The sequence below is a fragment of the Poecile atricapillus genome, chromosome Z, assembly GCF_030490865.1.
Source record: "Poecile atricapillus isolate bPoeAtr1 chromosome Z, bPoeAtr1.hap1, whole genome shotgun sequence".
NCBI lineage: Eukaryota > Metazoa > Chordata > Aves > Passeriformes > Paridae > Poecile > Poecile atricapillus.
Window position 1 is genome coordinate 4,192,297 of NC_081289.1, and position 12,786 is coordinate 4,205,082.

The 12,786-nt window shown below is 40.0% G+C and overlaps 1 protein-coding gene across 1 annotated transcript in view; it reads left to right on the forward strand.

The window, feature by feature from the left end:
* The window catches only part of LOC131573115 (transcription initiation factor TFIID subunit 3), a 111,862-nt gene that overhangs the window by 1,822 nt on the left and 97,254 nt on the right, over positions 1–12,786 (forward strand). The window contains exon 2 of the mRNA XM_058826717.1: positions 8,307–8,549. Coding sequence (XP_058682700.1) covers positions 8,307–8,549 — 243 coding nt within the window. The remainder of the gene's footprint in view (positions 1–8,306; positions 8,550–12,786) is intronic.

A 12,786-nucleotide genomic window follows, 5' to 3' on the forward strand; every position in this document is an offset into this window, starting at 1 on the left:
TGGGAGCATGGAAGGGATGAGTTTACAGCAAATAGAAGAAGAGAAAGAAAAGAGGCCTGGGAATCAGTGCCAAGGACTGCTGTCTGGGTCACACACGAGTGTGGAATGTGGGTGTTGATGTCAGAAGTGAGCACGACTGCTGGGTCTGTGTCTACAGTAGAGGATGCAGTTGCGTGTCCTTGTGAGTGGGGTGGAGGTACTGAGGGGTTGGATGTCCTGCTGGTACCTGCAGAACTTGGGGTTTTGGAGGATGGGATGTCCAGTTGCTTGCTTGGTCAGTAATGCTGCCAGTGGGGCTGAGAGGGTGGTAAGGGATGTGCTGGGTCTGGGAATGTCAGCAAAGGAGGCTGATGGGTTGGGAAGGGGTGGGAGGTGACAATCTTTGGGGAGAGGGAGGCTGTCAGGATCACTGCCAGGTCTAAACACAGGAAATATGGGGAATGCGGAGCAAGGCTCAGGCTCTCAGTGTGGTTAGAGGGTCATGAGTCTGTGTGTGTGGAGGCCTTTGCTGTCCTACATGTGGGGCAGGGAGGGTGTCATGTGGCAGAGATTTGTGTGCATAGATGGGGCTGCCAGTGCTCCTGCTGGATCTGTGAGTAGTAGGAAGGAATTGAAGGGGGATCTCCATAGTGGAGGGACTTTGGGGAGCATGGAGAGGTGGATATAGGCTGTGTGCCTGGAAAAGCAGGGCTGCTTATGCCTTCTGTGCCAAGAGTCACATGTTCCCCCTTCCTTTGGCATGCTGAAGAGCTGTGGCATTGTGGGCAGCTGCTGCTCCATGTGTCCTGTACTTGTGGAGGGGAAAGTCCTGGAGAACCCCTGGGGCAGGGGTCAGTTGGGTCTGGCAGGGGCTTGAGCTGGGATGGATAACTGATTGCCTGAAGTACTGGTGGATTTGGGGGCTGCTGTAGCCAACACCAGTTCAGAGAATGTGCTTAGGCCTGCAGGAGGTTACTGGAGAGGTAATAGGGATCGCAGCCCTGAAATGCATCACCGGGAATGTTTGCCAGTGCTGTCCAAGCTGTGGGAATTGTGCTAATGAGGTGTCACAGCCACAGGTGAGAGGAATATCGGAGACATGCTGCTGTCAGCTGGTGGTGGATTGGATGCAGCATCAAGATACAAGGAACTATGAGGTCTGAGTTTGTTGGATTTCTCTGCAGGGGTGAATTTGGACAGTGTGCGGAGCTGGGAGGTGCAGTGTGAGTGGCTTGGTCAGGAGAGGAGCAACCACAGCCTGAAAGTGCTGTTGCTGGAGGTTGTGTCCCTTCTCTGAAGAAGGGAATTTCTCCCTGCTGCAGGGGTCCCCCATGCAGCAAAGTGATGAGCTGAATGATGGTCCTGACTCTGCTTCATCATTTCAGGAATAATTGAGATCAAGTCTGACAGTGGCAGTGTAACCAAGCTTAGGAATGACTGTATGCTGCAAACTGGATTTCTCAGGTTGTATGGGTTTACTTGTACAACTTTCCCCAAATTTGAGAGCAAGTTAGTCTAGAAATGGGACTGCGCAATATTAACCCATATATCCCAGCAGTACAAGTGCAGCTGTGAAGTTTGTATTCCAATCCACACAGAAATTATCTTTAAAGCAATGAAAGGAGACAACATAGAGGGTTTAGGAGGATGGAGTGACGAGGTGAAAAAGAAGCTCATCTAGGTTTGGTCAGAGCTGTTCTTTCATAGGGTTATTACAAATTTTGAGGAAGATGCTTCTGCTGTAGTGTTTTTAAGACTGGGAGGAAAAGACATAGAGATGATGCAAGTAATTTTTTTGGTGCTGAGGACTGGAGGTTTGTAGAGCTCAGATACACCTTTCTTGCTTTGGGTTTGCTTACTGAAAGTGGGAAAGGCATTTTTTGCCTCTATGAGTGGGGAAGGAAGTACCACAAGTATCACAATCTTTGGTGGTTTTAGATTTGTTTGTTTGTTTGTTTATCTTTGAGGAGAAGGGGAATATGCTCTGTTTGTGCCAGTGATGTGATATTTTTTGTATCACCTCTCTTAAAACGATGCCTGTATTTCTTTCTTTAAAAAGGTTTGTAAAACGACATCTTAATATTGAGCTGACATCTCCCTGCGATTTCAGAATTGTTTCCTTTTGCTCCTAAAATAAGTTACTGTACAAACCCAGCTCTGGATGAATGAGCTGAATTCTGCCATGGTTTTGCATAAGTAGAATTAATTAAATTCCAATTGTAGCATCTTCATTGTCAGGGCGTTATCTCGGAGTCAAACCAGTGGGGTTTGAGTTAGCAGGGCTGTCAGCTGAGGGACATAATCTTTGTGTTCCAAACTGAATGGATTTACTCTGACGTAGTTGAGACACCGTGGTATTGCTGTGAAAAGCCTGTCATCGCTGCTCACATGTTCTCTCACTTGCAGAAGAAAATTATGGCTCTCCCAGCTGGGTTAGATCTTTGTTCCAGCTGTTACATCCCATTAGGAGAGCTACATTCAAGATTTTCATTACTTTTCTGCTGTTGTTTCTTTGCATTTACAGTAGCTGTAGTTGATGGGAGCTTCTGTGGCTGCAAAGAGAAGGCAAAAGGATTTGCAAAGCGGTTTTGAGATGTGTTTGATGCCGTGAAATGCTTCTGAATGCTGTGTTGGGGGTGGAGGAGAGGATGAACTTACAGGGAGAAAATCAGGGTTTTCCTCTTAAAATACACCATATTATGCTGCTCAAATTTGTGGAAAGCTTGTCAAAGGAGCTCTATTCAGTATGCTGTGTGCTGTTTTGTCCTAAAATTGAAATTAAATATTTGAAAACCAGTGTTGGAGTATGTAATTAAGGTATCAGGCTACAAAACAAACGGATGTAGAGTGGTTTCTGAGAGCAGAGTTCTGCATTGTTGTTGCTGGTTTTAAGGAGAGGTGAAAAGGGAAAAGCTCCCTGTTAGGTGCCACTTTGTTTTGCACTCCTATTTCAGGTGCTTTGACAGAGGGGTGGCAGAGCTGGTGCTTTGATTTACCTGCTCTGGAATGATATAGGTTGGATTTTTTTTACTGGGGAGCTGTCCATGAGGGCAGATCAGAATCTGCTTTGTTTGCCATGAATTTAGCTAATGTAGCTTGGCTGTGGGGTGGTGGGTTATAGACATGCAGAATATGTCATGTTTTACCTCTTAACACATCCATTAAGGCAGGTCAGTTTCCAGTCTATTTATGTGAGTGGTGCAGTTCATGGGAAGGATGAGGAGGGGACTTGTCATTCACACCCCCCTAAAGTATTTTTTTCTGTTACATTGCTCTAAAAAACAGTCAGATAGAAGCTACTTTATCACTGAGGGCACCTGGACGTATTTCATCAGGACAAATTTAGATTATCTGCTAGTACAACTAGAAGTGTAATAAGCTGGATAATGAACTTCTTGAATTTAGAGGCGGATTTTCCTCTGCTTTCTTTCAGTTTTCAGTCTTGAGCTTATGCTTGGATATACTGTGATTTATTTTTTTCCCCCCCCCTGAAATTTGCTAACAGTTAGGAAATAAAGTTTAAAAGTTCGTCTTTAGTTTCATATTGTTTCACTACTTTTTTTGAAGATTATTTTTATGCAAACATAGAATTGTAGAATATCTCAAGTTGGAAGGCACCCACATGGATCATTGAGTCCAAGTCCTGTTCCTTGCAGGACTACATACTAATTATATATACATATAAAAATATTAATGACCATACTGAAATTGGTATTATTAATGCAACTGCATTTTTGTTAAAAGGCAGGTTCTGATCTGGTGAACACGGTATTATAACTGGAAGGAAAAATTGCCGATATTGCAAAATGTTTTCCAAGGCAGAACTGGCTCCAAAGCTGCTCCAATGTCTGCACAGTCTCTCCTTTAACCTTCATTATAGCAAAGGGAGAATGCAAACAGCAGACCAATATTTTCACTGATAATTACCACAGAGGAGAGAATTCACCTGACATCAGCCAATTTTTTCTTTCTTTGTAATGTTAAATTTACCTCATGTGTTGTCTTTGTTTTTTTTTTTCTTTTTAGTTACTTCATTCTTACCACTCTACAGTAATAATCTGTATTAAAGGATTAGATTTTGATGATCAGTTTAAGTGAGCCGATTCCTGCTGCTGGTCCTTGAATGACTTTGTAACAAGGATCTATCCTGGGCCTGTAACATTCATTATAAGTCTACATTTTATGTCCTCATAACCTTAAGTGTTGATGTTTTTAAGCTAATTAACTTCTTACTGGCTAATAATATAAAGAAGAACAATGTGTTTTTTTGCTTGACATTTCTGAAGTTACTGGGAGAAATAGCAGACTCTGAGCACCAATAGCAAGAAGATGCTTTTGCCTGACTGGTAACTACATTAATAGGACCCCTTTTTCCCCACTTAAGATGCCTTAAGTAAGGCATCTATACTTATTAAATAACCTATTGTTCATGCTTATGACTTTGCTGGGTGGAAGTTATGTTGTGTCCTTGAAACACTTATCCTGGAGTAACTTTGTGTGACGTGCTGGAGCACAGGGAATCTGTGATAGAGCCTGTAATTAAAATACCAAGGAGCTATACCTAATAATTTGCTGGTTAAAATAAAATCTGGAAAAAAAAAATAAAAATCTCTTTTACAGCAGCCATGAGGGGGAATGCTGAGCTATTTATAACATGTGTACATGTAGCATTGGTGGTGACTCATTAATTTTTCTCAGTATATTTATTACAGAACTGTAGTTACTTCCTTTAAGAAACCTGGCATGAAACTAAAGGCTTTTCTGCTCTGTACTCACTTGCCTGTTAAATTTTCACTCATTCATATGAACTTTGGGCCAGGAAGGAGGAGGTGGTGGGGGAGAGTTTGGCAAAAGGGAATCAGCTGGTCCTGAGACTGAATTTAAGACAAGTAAGACAGTTCCCTAATTCCACACAACTCCCTCACAGTGCCTTTGGATGATATGAGCACTGGCCAGCTTGTTTTCTGGAGGAATTCTTGTGACTTTTGCAAAAATAGCTAGGCTTTAAGAGCTTCTAAGAAATCCTTTTTCCCCCAGCCCAAACCCTTGTTTGTATGAGAGTTTAGTGCTCCATTCTTGTATTTGATTTCGTTTTCCTTGTAGACAGGTTGATTGATCTGCAGGTGATACTGAGCAGTGGGGCTGAGGGCTGGATAACTTTCCACACAAATACTCTGCTCTGCCTGGATTCTCTCTGCCCATAATTTCAGACCAGTACTCTTTTGGGATGCAGTTCCACATGCAGATTCTTCCTCACCTGGTGCTTATTCTCATGCCCAGGGAGACTGAGAATATCGTAGTTGCACGACCATTCCCACAGGTTTCTGGTGGGCTGTTTTGAGACCAAATGGTCTTAATTTAGCTCTGCTGCTGCCACAGCTTTACCACTTTGGGAGCACAGTTCCCATTCTGGGAGATAGTGCAGCTTAAAAGCTCGTGAGAAAGGTATTTTCCTAGTTCACAGTTCATGAGGTAAAGGGATGAGAGTTGTAACTTGCTGGATAAACTATTCCCATCTCCTTCCATCTCTTCCCAGCCCTGAACAATGATAGTATTTAAACTGTTGTGGTATAAAGAACAGCAAGAGACTGGAAACCAAATCTCTGAAGTGTCTGTGATCTGGCACTGACTTGCTGTGTGACATTAGATTAATTATTTCACTGGGAGGCTTCAGCATCTGAATTTTTAAACTGAGGATAGCACAGATATGTGAAGCATAATGAGATAAGTTCAGTAGGCACAGATTTAACTTTTTTTCTTGGCATCCTTTACTCACAGAAAGAAGCCTAAGACTAAATGAAACACCAGGAGAGAGTGTATTACATGTTTGTCAGCATTCCCTTTCATGTGTCTGGCTTCTGCTATTTTACTGATTTTTTATTAAGCCAGACAGTGAAGAGAAATGCTAAACTGTTGAAATAAAAGTGTATAGTTTTAATTTGATTAATAACCTAGAAATACATTTAATGCATTTTTATGCTGTGATAGTTTCCAACTGGTTTGATTTTAAATACAGTTATGAATATAGACCTGATACTTTTTTCAAACACTTTTATCACTGAGGACACTGTCTTGAAAAGAAGGGTTAACTGCTCCATCCTTTCATCCCCTTGACATGTGCAGGTTTAAACATTATTTTTAGTTTTCAATCAAACTTTAAACTTGGCATTGTCTCTTTGGAGGCAAATGTCAAAGCTGTGGGAAAATTGAATCTTCTTTGGGGTTTTTTTGGTCACCTTTTGAACCCACTTTCTAACACACGTAATTGTTTTGTGATACAGTTGTTAAATATTTCCATGCTTCAGTTACACTTAGTAGCTGCTGCTTTTCCAAGTGTTCTTAAAAAGCACTTGTAGAAAGAATTCCTTTTTAGCATTTATCACTTGCTAATCATGTCAGCACACTTTTCTGCAGCTTAAAAAGATCCTGTGCAGATCAAGGAAAAGACCTTTGAAAAGTTTTCCCCAAGTTTTTCTTCTCACCTGTTTGTCAAACTTGTACCTGTTAAATCTTGACACCTTAGAAAATGCTTCATTGAGTTCATAGGTATCTTCATAGCCTGAAGAGCAACTAGAAGCAACAACACAAAATTTCTTAGTAGTGTCAATTATCTGAATGTAATTTTTAAGCATAAAATACACTTCCCCCCCCAAAGAAGTATAAGGGTCTCCTAACTGCTCTGCAGTGTTGATATCCTTGTGTAATTATGTGCATGCAAGTCTGGAGTTTGCAGAGCCAAGTGGTATTGCACTTGTACCAGGTATCTTACACAAACACAAACTCTGAGGTGCTTCTCACCCTGCAGAGTTCACATTCCAAATACAGGAGGGTAAAACTGGCAGTAACTTGGTCTGATCTTCCTTTTAGCTGTGGAAAGAATTAAAACACAAGCGAGACTTGCCCGGAGTCACACAAGAGGCCGGTGTTGGAGAGCTGAGAATCAACCCCCTAATCTGAGTATTATCCTTATCTTGACTGCAAGACTTAAGAAGGGAAATTCTAGAACAAAATTCTCATTTTCTAAACGTACCTGCAGGCGTGAGTTGGCTGGGGGTTGGAATTCATGCAGTGATGTGAGAACCAGCTCTCTCAGCTGCCTCAGCTTCAAGATAAACCAAGAAGAGATTAGGTTAAAGGACAAACAAAAGAGCATCCCCCCATTCTCTGGAGCCAGGGCTCCACAATAGCCATTGTGTTCCTTCAATAAACACAGGCTGCTTTTCCATAATTACTTTTTAAAGTAAATCACAGCTTATCATCATATAGGGATGTAATATCTTCATAAGCCAATTCTACAGAATTGTAATAATTCAGTATATCATTTTATTGCATTTAAAATCATGTTTGGGGTTTACAGCATTGTTTTTGGGTTATTGTTGTTATGAAAAGTCGGGAAGAGACTCGAAGTGGTGCCTTGGCTGCCAAAGCCAGGTGCCCAGTTCTCCCTCCGGAGGCCATTTGAGGGATTTTCCTCTGTCAAGCCAGGGAAACTGAGGTACTTGGGCTTCTGCAAGTGTCATTTAAAGCTTTGAGCCAAATTAATTGTACAGCACAAACTGCATCCTCTGTTGGACTATTTGCTTGGAGATCTTATTAAATAAAGATCCTGACTGCCTGGCTAGTGAGGTTTCACTTTACTTTTTATGAAGAAAATAAGATTTTTTCTGTAGAATCAAACTTAAGTTTCACCCCAAAAAATCAGCCCCTGAAGTATAGTATAAAATATTCTGTCCTCATCAGACCACTATTTAATATTCCTCTCTTTTATCCAGGAGTAGCTAACCAGTAGATGAAGTGGCTCATAGTTTATGAAGCCAGTAAATTTCCTCTACAGGTGGAAAGATACTTTGTGAAGGGTTTTTTTTATATCAAGAGGCTTCTTTTTCCTTTTCTCTCTGTAAACTACAGTCAGTTCAAAAAAATGAAATTGTTGCTCTTCTAGGCTGAGAAATAATGTTTGATCTGTTCATACTGATAAAGAACACTTTCTGCATATGGGGTTGTATGGTGTTAATTGACTGTTGCCAGGTAAAGCTGCCTGTTGTTGCTCCCTCATTTGGGCTTGATTTGCTTCCTGGAGTGCACTTCTTCAGTGGTATGATTTGAAACAAAGTGATGGCTCAAAACAAAACCCTCCTGAAAGTAAGCTGGTGGAGCTGTGGAGTAGTCAATCCATCTCTCTTACTGGTGGTGAGCTGGGGAACTGTAATCCTGAAGTATCTTGAAGTATATTGAAGGTCGAATTTTTTAACCTGTATTTGTATGAAAATATTTTTTAACCTAGATTTGTATGAAAATATTGTTCTGTTGTTTTTTTTTTGTTCCAGATGGCCGCACAGATCCAATTTTGGATGACGTAGGCGATGCCTTCAAGCTTATGGGGGTTAACCTGCATGAGCTGGAAGATTACATACACAATATTGAACCTGTCACTTTTGCACATCAAATCCCTTCGTTCCCCGTCAGCAAGAACAATGTCCTCCAGTTCCCCCAGCTGGGAAGTAAGGATGCAGAAGAGAGGAAGGAGTACATCCCTGATTACCTGCCACCTATTGTCTCCTCTCAAGAAGGTGTGAAATCAATCCTTTGCTTTCAGTTTTGGTGTATTTGGGTATTTGTGGGCATCCTTCAGCAGCTCAAGCTGTGCTGCCCTGTGGCAGTGGCACAGGAAGGGCCCATGGGGTGCTACCCAAGCAGGGTTGCAAAACAGGTAGCAGTGCTGTCGCAGGTTTGTTCTCCACCATTCTTACTTTCCTTCCAGATTAACTGGTGCCAAAAATTCACCATGTTACCCCATGTTTCAATAATGCATTCTAAATTTTAAGTTTTGAGATGACAGTAGGAATGAATGCTCTGCATTACCTTTTATGTGTTAGCCTCCCACTTATGCGTCCTGCAAGGGCTTCTGTAATTTGGTAAAGGTAGAAGAAGGAAGGCTGGTGAGACACAGCATTTCCTACTCCTGATAGCTGTTTCTCCTTACTTGTGACAAATTTCACCCAAAAACCCAAACCCAACCAAACAGAAAAGCCTCCTTTTCCAATTAAAATGAATTCAGCTTTAAAATATGGAAGAGTATTTTAGAGGCATTGTACTGGCTTTTAATTCTCTTTGCTAACATTGATTAGGGTTTCATCATCCAGCTGCTCCTTCCCTTTCTTGTCCCACAGAGGCAAAGGTTGAGGAAACAGTGAAACCAACTATACAAGTGCTATGAGATGCAAATAACCTGAGAATTTTCACTGTGGCAGTGGAAAAAGCATACTTGTTTTCTCTAATTTTCAGCTATATGAGACTTGATTGCTAATAAGATAAACCTTTAAGAAACATGACCTAGTTTGACTTGCCCTTTGAATAGTGAACAGCACACAACTGTACTTTGTATGGAAATAAATATATGTAAGGTAGTGGGCATAAAAATCCCAGACAGAAGAACATAATTTTCCAAAACAGCTGCAACCTGCACAAGATACTTGGTTTAGAATTGTGTGGGGACAGAAGGGATATCGTGCTCTATTGTGCATATTGCTCTTTTTTAGGAATGAAGGTCTCAAAGTCTGTTTGTTGAAATAGGTGTAAAAACTCTGCCCAGCGTAAGGATGAATATAAGCAACATCACCTTGTTGGGCAAAGAAATCCATTGCTGTGCTGGTACAAGTGTGGCATGGGGTAGTATTCCAGTAGTTTAGCAAGCTGTAGGAAGTGTATGTTCAGGCTCTCTTACATCATGTTCAGCTAAAAATGCAGTTGCTTTGTACTCCAGTTAGAGCAAGTGAAATTGTGGTGAGGAACAGGTGCTGGGTTTGGTGTGTTCTGAACAAATATGCTCATTCCAGTAACAAAGTGAGGATTTACTCATCCTGGTGAGTATTTCTGAGGCTCTGTAGACTTTAATTTTCTGTTTCTTTTAGTTGTGTTTTATAGATCAATAGCATTTCTTGCTATTGATAACTATTTTATTATTGTTATAGTAAGATGTAGTTTTTATGTTATTTTATTGATAACTATATTACTATTGAAACACTGAACTGCTTCTTGCCTTAATACAACCCAGGAAGTTGAACTGCTTTCAAAACAGAAATACTTTCTTAAATTAGTAAGGAGATCCTGAAGTGTCACCCTTGTGAAGTTTGTTAAAAAGATTGTTCTAAAAATTTAACAATGAACTCTCTCAAACCAGGAAGAGGAGAACAAAATATAAATATCAAATGTGTAGACAGCATATATAAAAGAAGAGTACTGAGGAAGAAGACTTTGAGATGTGAATGGGGATTTTAGCTCCCCTGTTCTGGCTACTTGCTTTGGCCTGATTCTTCAGGAGGTAAACAAACACCATTCTGTCAGAGAAATCTGGCATCTTTGAAGTGTAACAAGTTGCCCAGCAGTGTTGCAGTTGTTTTGTTTTTTTTTTCCCTTGGAAAATGATACTCTAAAATATGCAAGAAAAGTCAAATCCAGCGAGGCTCAAAACAGCTGCAGACAAATATCTGAGCATGGGGAGGGAGAGAGGAGAGTTACAGACTCAGCCTGACAATACCCGACATACAAAGAGAGGCTAAAAATTGAAATGGGGACAGTTGTGCTTTTTCTTTTTTTTCCTATATGTAACTTTTTATACTCTTTCTCTTGCAAGTTAGATCCAGGAGTTAGATTTTAGCAGTCCTTATAAATAATGTATGAATCCTTTTAACACCTGAAGCAAGAAGATATTATTTCCAAAGTTGGATGAGAACCAGGAAAACTTCTGATGCCTAAGGGTAGTGTATCAGCGCACATATAGACACACACAACTTGAAAAAATTAATGAAATATTTTTTAAATGGAAATTTAAAGGAAGCATTAAATACAGTTGCTGAACGCAGATTTGTTATAGTTGATTTAAAAAATTTACAGCTGAGGACATTTTAATTTTGAATTTAAGTGTTTTCTGAAAATGGTGTTGATGCTCTGTGGTTCGTTTTTGAAGGGGATGAGGTGCATCACAGAACTGCTGTATATGTTTTGTTCTATGTTATTCCAAGTAATATTTGGAAGAAAAACTTACTTTTGGAGATTAGAGGAATGCATGTTAAAAATACTGAAGAATTGCAGAAGCCATTTGAATACTTTGCAGTATTTTATAGTGTAGGAAAAAAATGAGACTGCTCAGATTGTTCAGTCCCTAATATTTGAGTTGCTTTGAGTAGGCAATAATTAGAAATTGAGAAAGGCTTTGTGCACATTAGGGTGTGCGATGTAAATCCTTCAGTGACTTTAAGGAATCATAAGCAGGACTCCTTATGTCCCATTTTATATTAAAGCCTAGAGCTCAGCTCAGTTATGAATATTTATTTACTGTTAGGGGTCAGAAATTATGAGTGCTGATACATTTTAGCAATAATGTAGCCACTTCTAGTAAGAAAAAACTCTTTTTTCAGTACTGTTAAATTAAAAACCAAACCAAAGCAGTGTTCAGTCTGCGCCACGACCAGTAGGTGTTGCTGCCCTCCTTCCCAAAAGTCCTTTAGTTCTGCACATGTAACCAACTTCTTATTTCCACTTACTCCAGAACTGGTGGTTGTTCAGGTTAGGCAGTGGCTGCCCAGCAGCACAGAGATATCTTGGTTATCACTGCCAGAGAATCCGTAAGAGCAGAAAGCCCTTGCCGTGTGAGAGGAGCCGTCTCTTTCATTGTACTCAACAGTAAGAAATTCTGAAAGAGCTCTGAGTGATTCCTGAAGTTGTGGGGGAAAGGGAGGAAGACAAATAAGTTTTCAGGATCTGTAAATTGTGTCAGTCAGAAGTTCTGTGATACAAATTTTGTTCCAAGAAAGCAGAAAATGTTTCCTTGCCTTAAATGTGGAGTGCAAGCAAATGCTTGTGCTGTGAGGATCTGCATATATAATTCTACATATTATAAAACAATCTGACTCAGTATTGCCATGGAAAATGTTGGATTTTTAGCAGTATTTTTACAAAGGACACTGAAGGGATAATTTTATGGCAATGTATCATGATGTTCGCTGTCTGTCTATTTTTAATTACTCTCCTTTTTGTTTTTGAGTTAGTTTAGCACTGTTGTCACTAAAATGTCATGGTAAAGTTGTAAGACAGATTAAAAAAGGAGAAAAAAATAAATTAGTTACAAAACATGATGGTCATGCTTTATTTCTTGTGCTTTAATGCAAGAGAACATACATTTTGCAATAATAAATCAACTTCATAGAATTTGTTGATTGCATTTGAAGCAAAACCGTATGTGCTGAAACTAGGCCAGCTCAGAAAGCCCAGATACTTCTCCACAGCTAATAATAATCACTATTACATTTTGTGATAATGTTGAGAGTCCTAGTGTTGTAAGAACATGTACCATTCTCCATGAATAAAACAAAGAAAAGCGCATTGTAAATCTTCATGTGCCACGGTATCCTTATTTTTAAGCTTCCTGGAATTAATCTCAACCTGTACTTGCTGCCTCTTGATATAATTTCATTAAAAATAATAATACTACTACTAATAATAATAACAACAACAACGATAATAATTTTTATTTTTTTATATAACCACTTCATGCCAACTGCTCTCTTTTTGTGACTTTTTGAAGTCACAGGCAGTCCATCCCTGCTTCTCTGTCTGTAAAACTGAAGAAAACACATTGGTTTTGTGTGTGCAGTACTGTTCACAGTCTGTGGTATTTACATTAGACACTTACTCCTCTCTTACATTCTAATTGTGCAGGTGCATGGCAGCAGGATATGAGGGAGAAAACGTGGGAGTCTCTTCTCACTAGTTTAGATATTTTGTGGGGAGAAGGGTTGCTTTTAGAGA